Genomic DNA, 23891 nt, shown 5'->3' with positions numbered 1-23891 from the left:
TATGTTCCCATCAAGGTATCTTTCACTCCAGAAAAGCACACCTCCAATTCTCTATCAAAATGGGGATATTTATTCTTAAAAGTTCACCATAAAACAAAAGCAAATAACAATTCTGTACAGCACAGAAGCAGAATCCACAGATAGGTGTAGGTGTTGTGCGTACTAAGGGGCATTTAAGATCTTGATTCTGGTTTGCTCAGTAAGATGGACATAGAAGTCATGTTTCTTGCCACCAGATGTAGGAGAGATGTGGGAGAGATGTAACTCATTTCCTGTCTTCACAGGTGTGAGCTCACAAGAGTGACCAATTGTGTGCTAATATAACACTAATCACCCTATTCATTTGGTCTCTTAAATGAAACATCTTCCTAGTTTAAAAAAAAATTCTGTGTATCAAGAAACATTTTTATAGTTTTTTAAAAAAACTTTTACATGTGGACATGATTGAATGCAGTCCAAATAATAATTTTTATTTGGACTGGATTCAATCTATCCTCCCCATATTGTATTTTTTTGTACCATTCCTGTATAATAGATGTTACTTGTTTTTATTAGATCATAGTAAAATGTGCATGATGGTTTGTATGTGATTAAATCCAGTTTCTCTTTCAAGATGAAAGTTCTAGAGAACATGCCTACACAATGGTAAATGTCTTCATGTATAAGTTTGAACAACCATCTCTTGGGTTTAGAATGTATAAAACTAAACAAACGTTGATTTAAAAAAGTTACAACATCCAAACAGAATTGGAAGACTTTTGGACAACCCAACATCAAGTATTACAATTGATCCATATTTGTCTTGTATAATGTTATAATATAAGCGTTATACAGGCTTGATCAAGTCTATCTCCATGAGCTTGAAACCCTCAAATGGATTTTTGTGTATGGAATTATGATTTAATGCTCTTCGGTTTACATATTTATAAATGTCATCCAAAACATATGTATTAAAACATATCATAGTTCCCTCGTATCTTTGTGATTTTATTCAATCACAATAACATCACCTACAGTATTTCTCAGTTTTGAATCTTCTCGTTGTGTTCTCTTTTTTTCCTCATGATGTAGTCTTTAGAGTTTAGTTGTGGTCTGAGTACTATGAGGAAACATTTAGGCAGAAACATGCAGATCACCAGAGCCCAACTGGAAGCCAGTATGGCAAATATCTCCATGGCCACGGTGTACTTACCCTGAGCACTGAGGGAGGCTGGTATAAAGGACACCCAGACACTGATGAAGGCCAACATGCTGAAGGTAATAAACTGGGCCTCGTTAAAGCTGTCAGGGAGTCTCCGAGCCAGGTAGGCGACAATGAAACTAGTGGTGGCCAGAAGAAAGAGGAAACCCAGCATGGTCCAGAAAGCCACACGGGAACCCTCATTGCATTCCACAATGATGAACGTGGATTGATCTTGTGTGGTGAATTGAGGGAATGGAGGTGCAAGGCACAGCCATATGACGCACAAAAGGGACTGGAACAGGAAGCCAATAGAGATGATTATATAGGGCACTCGTCTAACCCAACTCCTCAATCTGCTGTTTGGTCTTGTGGACTTGAATGCAAAAACCACTGTGATTGTTTTGGCTAAAATGCAGGAGATGCAAAGAGTGAAAACAATGCCAAATGTTGCCTGACGGAGCAAACATTTCTCCGGGTGGGGATAACCGATGAAGGCTAAAGAGCAGAGGAAACAGATAGACAGGGACAACAGAAGAAGACAGCTGAGTGAATAATTATTGGCTTTCACCACTGGGCTAGACCTATGCTGGATGAAGAGAAGGAGAATTAACTCTGGAGCCAAAGATGATAGGATGCTGATAGAAGCCAAAGAAGTCCCTAGTGGATCCTCATAAGATAGGTACTCTATAGTCTTTGAGAGACAACTGGATTTCTGGAAGGTTGGATACTGATTCCATGGACATTTGATGCAATCCACAGAGTCTGTAAGTGAAGTACAGTAAAAACAGTGAGATGGTTGAAATGAAAAACACTATTCAGTCATAGCATGCATATCCAGCTGAATCTAAATGCATTATTGCAGATAGTGAATTTAGTTTTGCCCACAAATTACCATTTTCATTACACTGATGATGCTTAAAACATTCCTAACACTTTGTAACCCAATCACCGGTACCATGACCTTCCTCTAACCCCTAATGTCTTTCCTAACAATTAATAGTTTCCTTCCAAACATGCACAAATTTTCAAACAGTTGTGACCATTTTTGCAAACTTTTTTATTCTGGTTGAGGTTGTTTTGCTGTGTCCAACCTTTTTGAGTAGATTTAGGACTTAAAAAAAAAAAAGATGTTATAATCAAGCTGGAAGAATGACAAATCATGTCCGAATTTACGTGTACGAATGTTTGTAAATCTGCAGATCAGATAGAACACAACGGCCACATACGGCCGTGTTCTATCGATGGTGTAGCCATTTGTAACATCCGAATCCGGCTGACCCTGCTCTATATACATTCATACCCATTCGATCTTAATATATTTACCCCAAAGTATTGATTTGCCATATAGATAGCCATACCACTTAGTAAATAAAACAGTTTGTATCCCAGGATGGTCTGCAAACCCAAAAGAGATTTGAGAATTTGTGATAATTTTCATTTTTGTTCTTTAATTTGCCCAATTCAGACCTGATCGCTCCCCCGGCTGATGGTATGGGTTTGCGCATGTGCAAACCCTGGGAGCAAACACCTTTTAAAAATTGAACACTCGCCTTCACACTACCATGGGCAGGAAGAGCGTAGGGGACCCCCCCTAGCATTTTATTGGTGTGCCCCCCAAAATGGTGGGCACGCCATGGAAATACTGGGTGTTTCCCTGAGAATGCAGGCTTGCCTATGCATCCTCGGAGCGGGTGGCTGACGTCACAGGACATCAGCGCCCGCACCCAATTTTGCAGAATCTGAGAATTAACTAACTCACTTTTCGGGGAGAGAAGGCTGGAGAAATCATTCAATGTCAGTAGCCATCGATGATTTCTTCTCCGTGTGTCCGTATGCGAGCATGGACCTGGTTGGCATGGGGAGTTCATTCCGCAAGGCGGTGGGGTGGTGTTTACATCCTCACATAAGTCTGCAGTTCAGTGCCACTCTACTTAATTAACATTTTTTCCCAAGAATTCAAATATTAGCGACATTAATTCCGCCTTATCGTTACTGTTCCAGAGTAGATGAAAACATTAACTACCCGTTTTGTTAGTGATCTCCCCAGGAGGACATGGCACACACTCAAAACAGCAGACCGGTTCACCTCTTCTAACTGCTTTCCAGAAGCCAGGTGGGCAATTCTCACTGCAGGTGGAGAGAGGAACCTGGGATAGGTAAATATATATATATAAAAAATCAATGAATACATGATGGTGTCCAAGGTTTCTTTATCTTGTCTTTAATATGGTGTATGACTGGTATGACCATACCTGGTTGCTTTCACCGGCCCATATCAGCAAACTTGTGTTTATGGCAAAAACATGTCCGGGAGGTGCAGTGGTGTTATAGTTGCCGACTTTGACCTGACGGACGGTGTTATCTGAGCTTATCTGCCAGTTTACAATGTCATAGATGGCAGGTGGGTCCCCATTCTCGTCAAAGTAAAGTTCTCTCCCATCGCTCATTGTCACCCTCACCTTCTTAATATAGAATAGGAGCTGTTTGGTGTAAAAAAAACGAAAAAGAGATCTTCATAGAAAACATTGGGCCCAATTCTGACCGATTATCGATACACTGCGCCAGGGTCAGATTGACAATGAGGTGGATGGAGCTGCAGCTCCAGGCCTCCACATAAAATAGGACCATCACCATGACGGCATGATGATGATGATGATGACTATGCAGACACCACCTGGCAACACGGTCGGCCATAAATCATTAGTATTACAATTGCATTTCTGTTTTACCCATGTATGCTATTTTTGAACTTTTTTTTATATGGGGCTTATGGTGTACTAGTTAAAAGCCCATCAAAATGACGGCTTTTGTCATTTTTGAGCTGTGACAGTTTTTACTTCCACTTTGAGCTGTGACCATTATTACTTTCACTTTGAGCCCATAAAGTCATGTGACATCATCTGCCCCCCGGCTGAATGAGTCCATTAGAATCCTATCATATAATTAAAATGCTATGACTATAATATGTATCCGGTTTCACTATACAATCAAAACTGAAATTCAATCAATGAAAATAAATGGAATTTGATTTTTTTCTTGATTATATTTCTAGATTTACTACTAGATCAAATTCAGCACACTTCACTATCAACATGTACATATACAGTACATTTGCTGCAAAAAAATATTTGTAAATATTATTAACATGGCCGAGCACAGTGTTCCTCTCTGCGAGCTAATGGCTCAATGATAAACCTAATTCACTGACATCATTATTGCTCCGCACCCATACTGGAAAGGCCAATGGTTAATATACGTAAACCTTGCTCGAGAACTGCACTACATAATAGTGAAAACTGCACAAAAAGTCGTCAAACGTTTTTTCTAGATTAGTGCGTTCAGACAGACACGCTTCGGGGACTTTCTTTTAAAATATGAAAGGATATTTGAGCTAAGGAGCTACAGCATGACCTAATATTATGGTGGAATTTGTAAAATTGGGGGTTCTGTACTATTTATCCTAAAATCATATCAAATATCCCAGTTTTGGCGTGCCATGAATTTTATGATGGCGCTACAATTGAGCCTAGTACTGAATAATCTATTTTGTATGTGGCTACAATGCCAATATGATGCTAAATTTAGTTAAATGTGTAAGGAATTGCTACATTTGATAGAGCTTTTAGTTTGTACTTTGCACCACATAGCACAGTAAAGGGGGTATTCAATCCCGGTCGTAAGCAGCCAAACTGTTGTGTCGACTTGGTTTCCTTTTACATGCCTGTCAAGTCTTAACTTGACAGACATGTCTTCTGCCTATTCAGTTTGAAACTGTCGTAATGCTTCCTGTCGAGTTTGGACCATTGTGGCAAAAATAGGTTTCCCTAACTCGCCTTCCCGCCTCAACAGATTCTATATAAATCCAAGCTCCATATGGTTTGGTGCCATTTTGGGCCTTATTTTGGTTCACTCTTTCTGACAAAATCCTTCTTAGATGGACAAAACCATGTGCACTGCAGGTGGGGCAGATGTTACTTGTGCAGAGAGAATTAGATTTGGGTGGGGTTTTACTTCAAAGTGAGATCTATATTGCAGTGTAAAAATAAAGCAGTCAGTATTTACCCTGCACAGAAACAAAATAACTCACCCAAATCTAATTCTCTCTGCACATTTTACATCTGCCCCCCTGCAGTGCACATGGTTTTGTCCATCTAAGAAGGATTTTGTCAGAAAGAGTGAACCAAAATAAGGCCCTTGGTCTGTAGAGCTGTAATAGGAGCTGTGGGGGGGATGAGAACTGGGACCAGAACCGGGACAAGAATCATAACTGGGACCAGAACCATATTCAGGACCAGGGGGTGCCGGACGGCTCCCCGACAGTCGGGATTCCGACAGTCATTACTCCGACGTCGGAATCTCGACTGCTCCCTCGAGCACAGCGAGCCCGCAAGGGGCTTCATTGCGCTCCCCACGCTGTGCAGTTGGGATTCCGACGTCTGACTAATGACTGTCGGAATCCCGACTGTCGGGTAATTATACCACACCCGGACCAGGACCAGATTTAGGACCAGAACGAGGACCAGGACTGGGACCTGGATCCATGGCAGGACTGTGGGGAGGTCGGAGATTAAGAATCAATCAAAATTTTGATGTACGTAGACTGCTCCTGACAGAAAAAAACTGTCTAGTTCAAATTGTCACCATAGTCATGACTAAAAACTGTCAAAACCAATTAGACAACTTCACATTGAATAGGTTCATGCCATTTTTCTAAACTCAAACTTGACAAAATGGTAAAAAATTTGAAAGTAAGAAGTAACAACAGTCGAGAGAAACAAAGAAGAACTGGCAAGGCAGATACGACAGATGGAAAGATAAAGGATTGATTTGTTGAAAGCCATACAACTTTTTGTGGGGTCGTTAAAGAAGAGGTTTCTGACAAAACTATTTTTTCGCCAGAGATTGACTACCCACCTATAGATGTGTTTGAGTCCAAATGCAGTGTGAGGTTATCAGACTCACTGTAAGACTGTAATTATTATATTTTATTAGGTGTAGTGATTAATGTACTTTTTAGTCCGTCGGTACCCTCTTGTTCTCCATAGATGTTTCTATCCCCCAAATCTGTGTGTATTTCCAGAACCATAGTATTAGATTGTATGTTGCCCAAATATGGTCGGACACGAAATACCCAGGAAAGAATTCACCAAAAGGTTATGTCCAATTACCATACTATTGTTCCTGCTATCACAGGAGGGTGATAGCTGAGGGACAATCTTCACAGGGGGTGATCAGCATATAACGCAATCAGCTGGTTATTGTTCATTGTATTGATACTCCCTTGCATATCTCTGGTCACTAGCAGACTTACTGGAACCGAACCCAGCAGGGGGGGGGGGGGGCAGCAGCAGTAGCTGGGAGGGGGTGATGCCTGACTCTTGAATCCACCAATCAAGATCCACTGCAAGCCCACCTTTGGTTTGTGCACCGTGGGAATTTAGAAGTTTTTAAAATGACTTGCACACAAGCCAGGAGGGAGATTTTATGGACTGTCCTAGACTAAGAGGTTGTACTCTGTCTAGGTATCGTGTGGACTTATCTGCTATCACTGCTGTGTGGAGGAGTGATAGTTTTGTGCTTTGGAACTGCTGCTACAAGGACTGCCATTGTGGACTGCTACCCGATAACGTTTATATGCTACATTTGCCTCTTGTTCCTGTCTTTATCTACATGTGTGTGCTGTGATAAAAATAAACCATATTTTGGTTTCATCTGCTCGGTGTCTGAGTGAATGAGGAACCTTGTAACCTCACATTTGGCGGCAGCGACAGTGGGATCATTCAGACACCAACCATCGAGCACAGAAAGCACAGAGAACAGAGGATCAGACCATATGTAAGGAAACGGAAAATGCACTAAGGTGAAGTGAGCAGGTGTCATTCCTGTGAAAGGGAAAATGTTTCCAAGGAAAGAAAATCGATGCCTCAAGACCCCTGGAGCCGAGGAGCTCAGGGATGGAGGTTCTTCAGTGTATCGGCAGGCTGGGAAGCCAGATCTGTTATTTATTGTCAGAAAAATGCAGTATATCTGGGAGTACTGGGAAGAAGCTCAGCAGATGATCAGCGGGTGGAGAGTATCCAGCATACAGGACAAGTTGTGTTACCTGGGGGATGCATTCCTGCACTGTAAAGGTGAGGCCACCTCGTGGAATCTGCTGGGGGAGCCAGAGTTTGTAGAATTTACAGAGGAAGTGATTGCTACAGTTACCCAGATGCTACAAAGAGGACAATATTCTAAGGCTGAAGGACAAGTCCAGAATAAATTGATGCCCCAGATAGAACCAGAGGAAAGGTCCAGAAAGGGGCTACTGCAATCTGGGCAGACAACCGAGGGGTCTGCCACAGAATTATTTGTTACCACAAGAGAAGGGTCATTGTCAGGGGGGCCCCTAACTGCCCTTGAAGAAATGAGTATGGAGGAGCTGATAGCAGAATGTCAGCTGCGAGGTATACCCATCCGATCCTGCACTCGCGGGGAAATCCTTCAGCAGATCCTTCAAGATCAGGGAGATCCTACCAATGCATTTGCTGATTATCGGGCATGGATCCTCCATTTTGGTGCTCAGTTGAGTGTGTGGGAACAATTGGAGTGTCTGGAGGAGTGCTTCGTGGTGGCAGAGGAAGAGGCGATTGATCGCGGGCTCTTGGATACCCCAGCATGGCAAGATCAGTGTCGCAGGGGGCGTGATGAAAGGCACCGTTTGCAACTGCTTCTCCCCCATCCTAGGGAGGAAGCTGCTCAGTGTTCTCTGCATGGGGAGGTTATCCACAAAGTGAAGGAAGTGGGGCCTATGAGCCAGGCACCCCGGGAGGAGCTGCACTACAGCTTCCCTTTTGCTGAGATGGAAGATGAAGAGCTATTATCCTGCTGCCAGGGGATCTATGAGGTCTGCGTCCAAGAGGAGATCACCGTGGTTAGAGGAGTATCCGACAACATCCAGGCCACAAGCATACCAGTCGCAGATGATGTCTTGCTTCTGGCTGCCCAGCATATTCAGCTGGGGAAGGTGGTTATCCTGGAGACTGAGGACTACGCAGAGGAAGCGGCAGGTGAGACCCAGGCTTTTGAGGGGGTAGTACTGGCCTTGGACCAGCCTGCCCTGCAGCCACCAGCGGAATGGTTTCTGATGGAGGGTCCCTCCTCAACCCTGGACATTGAGACCAAATGCTGTACTGAAATTTGCCATGCCCCTAGTTTGGGTTGGAGGGAGGAAGGATGTGACAGAGGGGCAGAAGTGCCAGGGCCAGAGCCCCGATATTGGGCTGCCGTTTGGCAGATGTTCCTTGGGCAAGAGGGGGAGGTGGAAACTGCTCCCTGCCCCATTGTGCCAGAGGCAAAAGTATTAGCACACCCTATAGGTGTGCCCAGTGTAAAAGTTTACGATGTTCCAGAGGGGGGTACACAACATTTGAAGACGGGGAATTGCTAACTCACTTGTTAGTTAACATGCATAACTTATATTGTAATATTGCCCTTGCTGGTTCTGCAAACCAGCCGCCTTTTACAAGATGGGTTTGGTATGATGTCACTCTGTGGGACTCAGGTGGTACATCCGAACCTCAGATTCTCTGCTCTGCATCCCACTACAGGTTGTTATTGGTTCCTGAACAACTTGGTACCGGGACTAAAATAGTAGGGGAAGGAATGTGAGGTTATCAGACTCACTGTAAGACTGTAATTATTATATTTTATTAGGTGTAGTGATTAATGTACTTTTTAGTCCGTCTGTACCCTCTTGTTCTCCATAGATGTTTCTATCCCCCAAATCTGTGTGTATTTCCAGAACCATAGTATTAGATTGTATGTTGCCCAAATATGGTCGGACAGGAAATACCCAGGAAAGAATTCACCAAAAGGTTATGTCCAATTACCATACTATTGTTCCTGCTATCACAGGAGGGTGATAGCTGAGGAACAATCTTCACAGGGGGTGATCAGCATATAACGCAATCAGCTGGTTATTGTTCGTTGTATTGATACTCCCTTGCATATCTCTGGTCACTAGCAGACTTACTGGAACCGAACCCAGCAGGGGGGGGGGCAGCAGCAGTAGCTGGGAGGGGGTGATGCCTGACTCTTGAATCCACCAATCAAGATCCACTGCAAGCCCACTTTTGGTTTGTGCACCGTGGGAATTTAGAAGTTTTTAAAATGACTTGCACACAAGCCAGGAGGGAGATTTTATGGACTGTCCTAGACTAAGAGGTTGTACTCTGTCTAGGTATCGTGTGGACTTATCTGCTATCACTGCTGTGTGGAGGAGTGATAGTTTTGTGCTTTGGAACTGCTGCTACAAGGACTGCCATTGTGGACTGCTACCCGATAACGTTTATATGCTACATTTGCCTCTTGTTCCTGTCTTTATCTACATGTGTGTGCTGTGATAAAAATAAACCATATTTTGGTTTCATCTGCTCGGTGTCTGAGTGATTGAGGAACCTCGTAACCTCACATGCAGTATGTACTGTACATGTAGGATTGTACAGGAGAAGGTACAGTATTACTTAATAATTACATTGTTATGTGTTGAAATACCTGCCAGGGCTTGAAATTATAAACATCTGCACAGCGGCTCAAGGAAAATAAATTTTTCACAACATTGCAGTTATTGAGATCATCTAATGATTTGGCCAAAACATGTATAGCAGCATAGACATTGTACGTGGTCCTTAAACTGGAGACATCAGTAAAACTGCCCTGCATGCTTTCTAGATTCTCCAGTCCTGTGCACTGCTTGCCTCCAATATCGAAGAAAACTGTTGAGTTTCTCTTTTGTGAAAATTTACAGTTAAAAGCTTGTTCCCAAAATATCTGTGTCCAGTCTCCTTCCAAGGGTGCGGACAGATGGATTGTGTTTAGAAACTTCCTAAATCCTGGAATAGTTCCACTGTACAATGCAAAGCCAAGTGTGCCATTCAGAATCTCAGAAAATTCCCCAATTGACTGTAGACTGGACGTTGCCCATGCTTCACTGGCAACAAATGTTATGTTCGTGATTTTCTGCCCCAGCATCTCATATAGTATTGGAATCAATTCAACATCCGTGGAGAAGACAACTATAACCTTGACAGTTGACTTTCGGATGACCCTGACAATGTGTGGAGCATTGTGATTGGGCAGATTCATCAAAATGTTCTCGGTGAATGCCACACATGCACCACCCTTTATTATTTCCTGTCTGACCATCTGGATTCCTTGTTGACCATAATCATTATCTCCAGCCAGTAGACCAACCCAAGTCCATCCAAAATACAGCACCAGTTTGGCCAGTCCCAGGGACTGGAAGGCATCACTTGGAACAGTCCTGAAGAAGGATGGAAACTTTCTATGATTACTGAGCAGATGGCTTGTTGAGTAATGACTGATCTGTTAGAGAAAGGCCACAATTGTTTTTAGTAAATTACAAAAGTCTGTCCAATAATGGCTACAGATGGGCTACAAAGCATTCCAAAATTCAAATAGAGGAGCCACACCAACTGCCAATCCCAACACTGTCACTCATCAGCAGTTGTATGTCACAAGCAGTTGGTGTGATTTCACTATTTGAAGTTTGGACTGTGCTGCAGCCCCACCTCTGGGGGCCAACTACAAGTCTAGACGTATTATCTGATTTAATGTGATGAACACGGCTCGTACTACAGGAGTATTCATTTTAAAATTTTGTAAACACTTTGGGGGGATGTAATAGATTAAAAAATATGTCAGAACTTGGACAAAGTCCTATACTCCTGCTTCTCACAATCCATCACATTCCTCTCTTAAATCTGGACTGAAAAATTCATGGCTTTGATGAGAGGAAACTTAACAAGGGGCTTAAAAGTATTTTTTGTTATTGTTATTCAATTTAAAAAAATAACTTTGATTTCATGAATAAAACATAAAAATAATACTTTTATGTAATCAAATAAGTTTATTTAACCCTTTGAGTGCCAGCATTTCTGTGATTGATGTGCAAAATACCCACTAAAAATGCCAGTGTCACTCACATATGTTATATAAATTCAAATAAAAATGTGTAAAAAAAAAAAAAGATTATTTTTCCTATATAAAATATACATTACAGGTCATTTTGATGAATGAAAATGATTGCTTGGAAATTTTCACACCTATTTTTGAGAAATTCACTTGGCAATCAGAGGGTTAAATACACAAATATCTGTACATCAAACAGTTGTTTCCAGAGTGAAAATCTACACCAACAGATGCTGGTGTAAACAGCTTGACAGGATCAGGCATCTTTACAATAATTTATAAACTTTTTTAAAGTTTTTATTTTTTATTAATTATGATTACCTTGGACCTCATTAATATTGAATACTTTATATATTTAAATGCCTACATTTCATTATTATTATTATTATTATTATTATTATTATTATTATCATTATTATTATTATTATTATTATTATTATTATTATTATTATTATTATTATTATTATTATATATTTTTATTTATGTCTAAAACATTTTCCTTAAAACCACTAACCTGAGGGTATCCGTAGAGCCCCAGAATATGAGCCAGAAGAATTGAGTGAGTGGAGATCGCAGGTCCAATAATTCCAGCAAGCGGTACATCTGAAAGACATCGGAAGTTGGGTATGGCTGCATTGCGTCCAGTCAGGACATGCAAAGAGCTTCCTAAATCCAGGTGGAGCACATCACAAGAATCATAGGCGTGGAAGCCCAGTGTTACGTTAGGAAGAATATTGGGGTCTTCGTTAACCTCCTCAATGGCAAATTTTAGGGCTTGGAGCTGCTGATAACTCTCAAAGTGGAATCTGATGGGTACAGTACAAAATAATAGTTTATCTTATTTTAATAATTAAATATACTCAATAATGGGAAATCCACAATATTAGCAGAATTATGAGGAACCTAACTTCAAAATATTATAGTTCTGAAGAAACCTTCTCATACATAGTAACATATTAACATCCAGTAGTAAATTATGTTGAAAATAGACATCAGTCCATCGAGTTCAACCTATTTATCTAGTCTAAGTTATGACTCAAGTAAATACTAACTACAGGTATATGATTCCCTTTATGGCCAGGAATGTTTTCAGTTTTAGTTTAAACTCATGTACTGTAAATGCTGTTACCACATTTTTTGGCAGTTCCAGAACTTAACTACTCTTATACCCCTTTCAGACAGAAAAAAAGACCTGGGAATTTCCCTGCTCTTGTCGTGTCAACCCGGGTTTTTCTTCTGTCTGAAAGGGTCAACACGGGTCTAAAGTTCCGGGACTTCGACCCAGGTATTTACCTGGGTTTTTCCCATGTCAGACACGTGTTTGCGGCTGTGTGAAAGGGTCCGACCCGTGTTTTTCTCCCGACTATTAAAAAAACCATGCTGATTGGCTGTGCAGCATGGCGCTGCGCTATTGGCTGATCTTTTCAGCTTCCCTGATTGGCTGAGCGGGCGTGGCAGTGGCGTGCAGCGCAACACTGGACAAAATCAGGGCTCTCCTCCAGTGCAAATACCTGCGTCGAGTGGAAGCCCTCTTCACCAAAAATTGTGCCTTCCTCCTCCTGGCATAACACTGTGCCAGGTAGCACAGTGTAAGCATCTGCATAATGCTCTGATTTGCTGTAAGCAGCAAAACACACAGAGCACTCATGACCTCCCGGTTCTGCAACTTGTCAGCCATGTTTAATGCAATGCAGTGAGCAGTCACCACCCACTTTTGATGACCTCATCTCTATGTGCCTTTAAAACTGTCCTTTTCTTATGACACACAGAGTTTTGCAGGAAAAATCTGGCTTCTGTGTGAAAGGGGTCGACATGGGAAATACCCGGGTTTTTGCTCCTGTGTGAAAGGGGGTCAGCCCCTTGCTGCCTAGTTGTACCCAAGTTTTTGTATCCGGGAAATACCTGGGTTTTTGGGATTTTTCTGTCTGAAAGGGGTTTTATAGTAAAGAAACCGCTTCTTAATTCCATATGGAATTTCTCTTCCTCAAGCCTCAATGCATGCCTGTGCATTCTAAGTACAGTCTTGTTTGCTAAATACTGTAGGTTCTCTCCTAGTACCTCATGATTTCCTGTGTTTGAACATACTAATCATATCTCCTCTCAACCTCCAACTTCTCAGTGAGTTAGTACATGATTTTTATTATTATTAAACTTATTTATATAGCACTCTTTCTCCAATAGGACTCAAGGGGCTAAACAGATGAACATAATACCTCATCGAAACAATGAAGTACAATGAGCGCAATACCAATTCTAATCAATTGATATAAATGTTATGGAATAGTTGCAAAATTTCTGCACTGCATGTGGGCCTGTACAAAAATTCTAAAATTCTGGCGCAAGACTCTCCACTTCATAAACTCCCTCCTGAATCTCAATTTACAACCAGACAAGTTAGCATGTCTCTGTCTAAACTTCCAAAATTGGGAAATATCCCCACCAGCATCGAAACATATCCCGCTCATAATCATAATCCTCACATTAGCGAAAAAAAACATACTCACCCACTGGATTTCGGCCACATCCCCAACATTGAGCGAACTAAGAAGCAAATTATTTCAAATCCTCCTATTTGATAAAAGAACTTTGATGCTCAGCTTATACGACCATAAAATCTCCTTCTTTAACAAATGGAGACCATACATAGAATCCCTGGACCCGACCCAAAGAGCCCTAGTCATGACACACCTAACTGAATAAATTCCACCACTTTAGGAAGCATCCGGATCTGAAACACAATCTCTCTTATACCAAAATTTGACGCAACAAAACCTATCAAACGCTCCTCCACACCTCCCCTACCCCACCCCCACCCCCTGAATATCCTCCTCCCTTCTCCTGTCTTGTCTTGTCTAGCCTACTTCTATCTGTTTGTTACTTCACCATCGATGCATACTCCTTCCTATGCCTCTCATGCTAAGTAGTCTCTTCTTATCATTATTTTGTATAAGGATAAAACATAGAAAGTTTAAAGAAAAGTATAGTACTTTTATTAGAATATCCCGTCTCTACGCCGCCCACACGGGATTTAATGTTAAATTGTTAGAAGTAATATTAATATGCAACGCTAAGTTGAGTCTTGATAAGGGATTACACCTACTGCTGTATTAGATCCGGCAATGTTTACGCTAATCTGTATAACACCCACCTATAAATGTATACCGATGTATGTATCATTTTCAAAACTTACGAAAAAATCAATAAAAAAACTTTTCAAATCAAAAAAAAAATAAAAAAAAAATAAAAAAATGTTATGGAATAGAATTGGTATTGCGCTCCATCCGTTCTGTATTGTTGACCATGTGAAACGTACGGCCATATTGTTTTTTATTAGTATTTGTGCTCCAGAACGACTATGGAACGCATATAATGCCATGTGGAAAGCACGGCCATTATGCTTCCTGTCTTGACAGGAAGCACGAAACGCCGTAATTTACTAGCAGGTGGCTTAAAACGAACGTACGGTCGTTTTGCTTCCTGTTTAACAGGAAGCTTTGTTGAAGGAGTGGAACACAAATCATATTGGGAAACAAGAAAAGAGTGGCAGAGCGCAATTCTATATAATTGAATCTGCTGCTGTCTCTGATAAGGGGACACCCCAGCCCCTTAAAAAGCAAGAAATAGAAGAAAAATTTCAGAGGCAGCGCAGATTCAAATAGACAGTTTAAAATTTATTAATTACACAATTTATATAGTTATCACACAGATACCGGCCGGTACTTCAATATAAAACAAATGTTAATAAATAAAGCAACAATAAGCAATGAAAATTGTTAGTGGCTTGCTGCAATTATCACTATATCCATTTTTTCTCTCTCCAGCTTCAAGTATTATTCACTTCTATATATAAGTTAGTATGCGGATGAACAGTTAGCTCTCTCACAGCTTAGTCCACATTAGTAGATTAGATAGCATGCATGCTTTTAGTATTAGGGAAATGCTCAGTCATTTGAGAAAATATAGAAAAATGGATAATGCTCAATTGAGCTATAACCTGCCCGCCTCTGGCTCAGTCACTCGGTCAGACTGTGGGGGATTTTCCGGCTGTTGATTCCTTGCTTGTGTGCAAAACAGCTCCCAGGGTTATGTCCACAGAGTGGTGTGCGGTCTCAGAGGCGAAGTGCAAGCAGCAGGGCCGGCTCTACCACTAGGCAGCTTTAGGCAGCTGCCTAGGGTGCTGGCATCTGGGGGGCGCCACCAAGTCTGCAAATCAAAAAATCAAGGCTGTCTATGAGGATCCTTGCTGTATGGTGGCTGTGGAACTTCTAAGACCTCACCTCTATACTTTCCCTTACTTCCTACATTGCTGCTCTTCCTTGTACCCTGTTGTGGGTGGCAAATGGGAGGGTACAGAGGACCTCCAGGAAAAGCAAGGGACTTGGCCACCTTCCCAGGTGGGGGAGAGGGGGTCACGGGGATTGGATGACCACATGATCTAAATTATATTTTTTTTTTTGGGGGGGGGGTGGGGAGAGTAGGTTGAAGCTTTGCCTAGCGTGCTGAGAAGCCTTGCACCGGCCCTGGTAAGCAGGAAGGCACGGTGATGCAGCGGTCGGCACCTGGACTCCTTAACGCGTTTCTCGGCCTTTCACAATCGGCCGCTTCATCAGAAGGACGTCGAAATTTTTCTTCTTACAAATCATATTGGCTTGTGAACGCACAGCCATATTACTGTTCGTAACCAGAAGTGACCGGCTATTGCGCCCCACTCAGTACAGTATAAATTGATAGTCATGGCAATCACAAGACACGCTACTGATGAAGGATATTTATATCCGAAACGCATTTGGCGTGCCTTGTCTATCCACTTCCAAGAACTATATCCAGGTGTGGGATCCTCGTGGTTTCTGACTACCAGTTCCAGAGCTGGAGCTCATTTCACCACTGGGACATCTGTGGAACTCCCCCCTGCTGTGCCTTGGATAACAACAAACATTTGTAAATCTTTATTAAAGTGTCATATTTTTAAATGGTATGCACTATTTGTCGTTTGTTTGTAATTCTCTTTACATATCAATCAATGGAGGAGAAAAAACTACAATACTGCAAAGCAGTGGATGGAAATGGCGTTATAGCATGCCCTTGATCAGGAGTGCTGAAATCTGATACCATGGTTGTGACTGTGTCCCTAGACATTCAGTACAGCCCTGATACACAATATGAAACAAGGAATCACACACTGTAGATTAAAATTAAGTCTGGTTCTTTATTTGTGGCAGGTAGACAGCATACCAGGATAACATTCTGGCAATTCTTAGGTTACAGCATGGCAGTTCTCAGGTTACATCATGTCAGATTTTCAGCAGACAACACAGGCTTCACAACAAGGGTACACTCCAGAGACTCCCTTACGTATTTCCCAAGCCTATTGCCCAGCCACCAAAAGGTGGTGGGAACACTGACCATCTGCTCTGCACAAACATTAAACATGAAGTAACAGGTGTAGTTAATAAGTAGAGAGTGATTCACAATACATATTAAGAAAACCTGGACTGGATATCACTAGACCTGATGCTGTTTTAAATCCTGGACTGGATCTTCCACATTCACTTCATGTGGAAGTATGCTGTTCTTGCCACAAATAGTACATACAGAACTTTTTAGTTTGTGAGAAATGGACAGGCACAAAGACTGCGACACACAACACAGCACAGTGTTGCAATTACACACATTGTACAGGGAAAATACAGTAATAACTGTTCTGAGCCCTTGGTAGAGCTAAGACCTCAAAGCGAGCAGCTGCTAGGGGGATTAGTCAAATCCCAAGATTTAATAGGAGAAGAAAAAAAATCAGAAAAGCAGCGCTCAAAACAAATTATGTGGTGATAAATAAATTGGTTATACATATCAATTTAATAACACATTTATATGACTGGTAAAACATGTTAAAAGTAAATGCTGGGACCACGGACATTCTCTATTCCTTTGCAGGTCTGTTTGATTTGTAAAAAATATAGAAAAAATGGTTACTATTAAAAAATATCAATAAAGACGGTACTTGTGTAGTTTCACGGCGCCACCGCGTGCACAGTCTGTTAGAAACTTGGCAGCTTGCCAGACTCCGTGCGCTTGCCACTCTAGCTGCTATCAGCGTAGCGTAATGTACACGCTACAATTGAGACGCTTTAGAGTCTGAATCCCGAGTCCTTGCAAGCCGCTAAGAAGGGGGTTATCTGGATTCAGACGGTAATGCGTCTGAATTTGGTAGGGTGTAGGGGTACATAGGGGTGCACTGTGCAAAACACTCCTAAACCTGTTCACAATGACACTAGTCGACATAACAGCTGTCGACCTTGTTAATTCCACTATCCACGTCAACCCGAAGCGCGGCGAGCGGCTGCTGTACGCGTCCTACGACCTTTTCATACCCCCACTATCCACGTCGGCGTGGAGCTGAGAATAGAAAGTGTGGCGAGCGCAGGGAGCCACCGAGCCCGAAGCGTGACGAGCGGACACGGACACCTGTTAAGCCCGCGAGGGGACGCGGGCCATGCTTCGGGCTCGGTGGCTCGCTGCGCTTGCGACACTTTCTATTCTCAACTCCACACCGACGTGAATAGTGGGGTATGAAAAGGTCGTAGGACGCGTACCGCCGCCGCTCGCCACGTTTCGGATAGTGAAATTAACAAGGTCGACAGCTGTTATGTCGACTAGTGTCATTGTGAACAGGTTTAGGAGTGTTTTGCACAGTGCACCCCTATGTACCCCTACACCCTACCAAATTCAGACGCATTACCGTCTGAATCCAGATAACCCCCTTCTTAGCGGCTTGCAAGGACTCGGGATTCAGACGCTAAAGCGTCTCAGTTGTAGCGTGTACATTACGCTACGCTGATAGCATCTACAGTGGCACGCGCACACGCTACGCTGGTAACGTAGCGCTGAGAACAGCTAGGATAACAGCTAGAGCGGCACGCGCACAGCTAAACAGAGACTCTGGCAAGCTGCCAAGTTTCTGAAACAGACTGTGCGCGCAGTGGCGCCGTGAAACTACACAAGTACCATAAAGACAATATAAAAATAAAAGAGAAAGGTCTTATGTGCACAGTTCTTTGACTTCCTATAATGTGTCAAATATAAAAGAACAATAAGTAAAATAAGCCGTATAGGCCCACCGCTAGATGTTGCGCCTCTGGCTGGCAGGCGCATGCAGCCTACGCGGCGTCAAGGGTCTGATGGGTGAACAGCTGCCGAGGCTGTGTCCATCCATCCTGAATCCGTCTGGCAGGATTCGGGGTTAATTGACGAGGAGGCAAACGGTGGGTTGTGGGAAAGCTGATGCCGTATAGCGGGAATGTCCTTAACCATTGACTCTGCTTGTCCTCTGCTTATCGGAGTATACTGTCCCTGACATCTCGCTCAGCGCTGTGCGCTGAGAGAGACCAAGCTCGTTGGCCCGTGTGTGGGGATCATTACACAGCTTTATTTTGACACCCTAATTTAGATTTGAGTTTTTATGTCCCCTCCCATTCCTATGGGGGAAATTTACAAAGTCTACTAAAAAAGGAAAATAGGTGTTGACTGTTGTCCATAGCAACCAGAGAAATGAAAGACAAAATCATTGTCCCTTTTTGCTTTTATAATCTTAAGTAAATTTATCCTTAAATCTCTCAGCTCTTTTCTCTATCTACACTCTTGTGACTGTATAGCACATTTTAGTATGTAATCAGCGGCGTAACTATAGCACCGCAGCCCCCGCCACCGCGCGGGGGGGCGCTGTGCATGTGGGGGCGCCGGGGGCTGTGGTGCTATAGTTACACCCCCCCAATCCCCCGCAGACTTACCTATCTCGCTGGTCCCGGCGGCTCCGTTCTTCTGCTGAGGACCACCACAAAATGGCCGCCCCCATATAGCACACAGTTCTCTGAAACTGTCTGCTGTATGGGGGCGGGCATTTTGTGGTGGTCCTTAGCAGAAGAAGAACGGAGCCGCCGGGACCAGCGCTATAGGTAAGGTTGCAGGGGATTGGGGGGGGGGGGTTTTGCATGGGCGGCGGGGGATTGGGGGTGCTTGGTGGGGCGGCGGCGGGGGGGGGAGCCCCCCCTAATGGCGGGGGGGGGGCGCCCAAAACTTAGTTACGCTACTGTATGTAATAGCGTAAAGTGGTGCACCAGTCCGCACATAGACGATGCGCCATATGCATTGTAAGTTAAACATTGGATCCCTCTCAGAGGAAACTGCAGAGGCTTCTGTCAGGTAATGCCATCTACAGATGGCATTAACCGCCGGGTCCAAGCTCCAGAATGTATTGCATTCCAGTGCTTAGTGCATTTACGGTAAGCAGACAAATCTAAGTCTCTATTACAGAGAACTGTGTCGCATTCCAAACAGAAAACAACAGCTGGGAAGGTGTAAAACCTCATATATCTGTTCATCTCATAAGCGATCAAATAAGGATCTGTAAGCAACAAGTACAATGCCATTAAACATCATGTCACTTACGTTGAGCAAGTGGTCCTGGGTGGTCTCTCAATAAAGTGGGTAAGGTAATAGGAACTGGTAAGGTGAAGAGGTAACACAGCTCCTAGCATCACATCCCCCGGCTGCAGGAATCCCTGAGGCTCGGATATTTCCAGTCTGCATGGCTGCCCAGTGCAGCTGAGAATGAGGTGCGACAGGGCCAGGTGACGTAATGCCCTATAGACATTGGCCACCATACTGTCAGTAGGCCCGAAGACTATTGCACATGGCCATTTACTGACCTGTGAACGACAGAAGGGGCTCTGCAGCTTTCCCCATGTTTATCTAAATAAATGAGTTACATGCATTCACTGAGTGCAACATGCTGTAGCGCAGATCTCTTATATGGTGTTGGCTGATCCCTTTATATGCATACCCACTATATACTGTTAACCGGTGAGGGATTCTCTGTGGCACTTTATTCTTAATCAGATCTGAGACAGATTTCTCTCTGGATAATCAATGGCACTAATTAACATGCCTGTGTGTTCCCAGCTGGCGCCTCTCTGCAGCCGTTCCTGTGGGATGAATAAAGAGAACTGGAGGAAATTATGCAGCTAGAAAAAAATGGCTGAATTTGTGAAAAAAAGGCCACGGTTACATGTATCATTTCACAGTAATTATATATTCAATGTTATACACTTCACAAATGCACTCAGTATGCATGACCGGCGGTTCGGGTGCCAGCGGTCAGCGCCTTCCTGCGGAACATAATCTCGACAGGCAGTGTTGGGCATCAAGGGTTCACACAGGTGACTGCAGTGAAAGGGGCTCATGTTTAGGGGTATGGCCAGTCTCCAAAGGAGATGTGGCCAGCAGCTACAGAGGTGTGGCGAAACATTAGAGAGTGTTGGGCATCTTGATAAATATAAATAGTAATAGTGCAAAATCAGTGCTATTTTTGTAGGAAAATAGGTTCAGGAACTGTGGGCGGGGGCAAAAAGTGGGCGGTGATGTGGGAGGAGCTACAAAGGGGGTGGGGCATTACATAAAAAAAACATAATTCCTCACTCCGTCACGCTTATTATACATATGCCACACACCGTGATCAGGGGCGGGCTGGGCCGGGGGGCAGGGTGCCATCTGCCCCCCAGGCCGCTCTGGCTGCTGTGCTGCGGGCCGCGCCGCCGCGGCCGTGTTCGCGGCCGCTTTGCTTTTTTTTTTTTTTTTCCTGCCGGCGGCCATGTTCCTGTGGTTTTTTCATATGATATCTGCGGGCTGCGGCCACAGGAACATGGCCGCCGGCCTCCACGGCTACGTGGAGGAGGGCTCCGGCCGGCAGCCTGTTCCCTCTTGTCCCCGGCGGGCGGCAGTGGCAGTCAGTCGGCAGACGCTGGGTGCGGTGGGGACGTCATGACGTTGACGCCTCCCACCCACGCGTCTGCACTGGACTGGAGGAAGGCTGGGGGGCCGCCCGTTAAACTACTTGTGGCGTGGGGGACACTTCAGGAGGCCGCCGCCGCAGAGACGCAGAGAGAGGGGAACTGAAATTTGACAGTGACAGACACAGTAGTAAGTTAACATAAAAAACTACATATCTGCTGTGCTGTTCAGTTTCATGTATATTAATAATAATGCCATGACACCACAGGCTGCTCCACCTGTATAATAATTTGTGTCATGGCATTACTATTAATAATAGTAATGCCATGACACAAATTATTATACAGGGGGAGCAGCCTGTGGTGTCATGGCATTACTTTTATATAATACTGGGGGAGCAGCCTGTGGTGTCATTATTATTGTACAGGGGGAGCAGCCTGTGGTGTCATGGCATTATGCCATGACACCACAGGCTGCTCCCTCTGCATAATAATACCATGACACCACAGGCTGCTCCCCCTGTATAATATTAAAGTAATGCCATGACACCACAGGCTTCTCCCTCTGTATAATAATAATGCAATGACGCCACAGGCTGCTCCCCCGTATAATAATTTGTGTCATGGCATTACTATTATTATATTATACAGCGGGAGCAGCCTGTGGTGTCATTGCATTATTATTATACAGCTGGAGCAGCCTGTGGTGTCATTGCATTATTATTTTACAGCGGGAGCAGCCTGTGGTGTCATTGCATTATGCCATGACACCACAGGCTGCTCCCTCTGTATAATAATAACGCCATGACACCACAGGCTGCTCCCCCTGTATAATATAAAAGTAATGCCATGACACCACAGGCTGCTCCCTCTGTATAATAATAATGCAATGACACCACAGGCTGCTCCCCCTGTATAATAATTTGTGTCATGGCATTACTATTATTATATTATACAGCGGGAGCAGCCTGTGGTGTCATTGCATTATTATTATACAGCGGGAGCAGCCTGTGGTGTCATTGCATTATTATTATACAGCGGGAGCAGCATGTGGTGTCATTGCATTATTATTATACAGAGGGAGCAGCCAGTGGTGTCATAGCATTACTTTTATATTATACAGGGGGAGCAACCTGTGGTGTCATAATTATTATTGTACAGGGGGATCAGCCTGTGGTGTCATGGCATTATGCCATGACACCACAGGCTGCTCCCTCTGCATAATAATAATGCCATGACACCACAGGCTGCTCCCCCTGTATAATATAAAAGTAATGCCATGACACCACAGGCTGCTCCCTCTGTATAATAATAATAATAATGCAATGACGCCACAGGCTGCTCCCCCTGTATAATAATTTGTGTCATGGCATTACAATTGTTATATTATACAGCGGGAGCAGCCTGTGGTGTCTTTGCATTATTATTGTACAGCGGGAGCAGCCTGTGGTGTCATTGCATTATTATTATACAGCGGGAGCAGCCTGTGGTGTCATGGCATTATTATTATACAGAGGGAGCAGCCAGTGGTGTCATAGCATTACTTTTATATTATACAGGGGGAGCAACCTGTGGTGTCATAATTATTATTGTACAGGGGGAGCAGCCTGTGGTGTCATGGCATTATGCCATGACACCACAGGCTGCTCCCTCTGCATAATAATAATGCCATGACACCACAGGCTGCTCCCCCTGTATAATATAAAAGTAATGCCTTGACACCACAGGCTGCTCCCTCTGTATAATAATAATGCAATGACACCACAGGCTGCTCCCCCTGTATAATAATTTGTGTCATGGCATTACTATTATTATATTATACAGCGGGAGCAGCCTGTGGCGTCATTGCATTATTATTATACAGCGGGAGCAGCCTGTGGTGTCATTGCATTATTATTATACAGCGGGAGCAGCATGTGGTGTCATTGCATTATTATTATACAGAGGGAGCAGCCAGTGGTGTCATAGCATTACTTTTATATTATACAGGGGGAGCAACCTGTGGTGTCATAATTATTATTGTACAGGGGGATCAGCCTGTGGTGTCATGGCATTATGCCATGACACCACAGGCTGCTCCCTCTGCATAATAATAATGCCATGACACCACAGGCTGCTCCCCCTGTATAATATAAAAGTAATGCCATGACACCACAGGCTGCTCCCTCTGTATAATAATAATAATAATGCAATGACGCCACAGGCTGCTCCCCCTGTATAATAATTTGTGTCATGGCATTACAATTGTTATATTATACAGCGGGAGCAGCCTGTGGTGTCTTTGCATTATTATTGTACAGCGGGAGCAGCCTGTGGTGTCATTGCATTATTATTATACAGCGAGAGCAGCCTGTGGTGTCATGGCATTATTATTATACAGAGGGAGCAGCCAGTGGTGTCATAGCATTACTTTTATATTATACAGGGGGAGCAACCTGTGGTGTCATAATTATTATTGTACAGGGGGAGCAGCCTGTGGTGTCATGGCATTATGCCATGACACCACAGGCTGCTCCCTCTGCATAATAATAATGCCATGACACCACAGGCTGCTCCCCCTGTATAATATAAAAGTAATGCCATGACACCACAGGCTGCTCCCTCTGTATAATAATAATAATGCAATGACGCCACAGGCTGCTCCCCCTGTATAATAATTTGTGTCATGGCATTACAATTGTTATATTATACAGCGGGAGCAGCCTGTGGTGTCTTTGCATTATTATTGTACAGCGGGAGCAGCCTGTGGTGTCATTGCATTATTATTATACAGCGGGAGCAGCCTGTGGTGTCATGGCATTATTATTATACAGAGGGAGCAGCCAGTGGTGTCATAGCATTACTTTTATATTATACAGGGGGAGCAACCTGTGGTGTCATAATTATTATTGTACAGGGGGAGCAGCCTGTGGTGTCATGGCATTATGCCATGACACCACAGGCTGCTTCCTCTG

The 23891-nt window shown here is 43.6% G+C and overlaps 1 protein-coding gene across 1 annotated transcript; it reads right to left on the bottom strand.

Moving 5' to 3' along the window:
• Window positions 1-1022: 1022 nt before the first annotated feature.
• On the bottom strand, window positions 1023-13218 carry LOC146073348 (extracellular calcium-sensing receptor-like). The gene is made up of 6 exons (XM_083180525.1): window positions 13214-13218; window positions 11670-11961; window positions 9719-10549; window positions 3436-3663; window positions 3207-3330; window positions 1023-1945 (listed from the first exon to the last, which is right to left on the bottom strand). Exons 1-6 carry the CDS (start codon window positions 13216-13218, stop codon window positions 1023-1025), a joined length of 2403 nt encoding a protein of 800 aa, XP_083036651.1.
• Window positions 13219-23891: the final 10673 nt, after the last annotated feature.

This window comes from Crinia signifera, chromosome 4 (genome assembly GCF_055691185.1).
Source record: "Crinia signifera chromosome 4, ASM5569118v1, whole genome shotgun sequence".
Taxonomy (NCBI): domain Eukaryota; kingdom Metazoa; phylum Chordata; class Amphibia; order Anura; family Myobatrachidae; genus Crinia; species Crinia signifera.
This window is presented reverse-complemented; position numbering and strand designations above follow the sequence as displayed.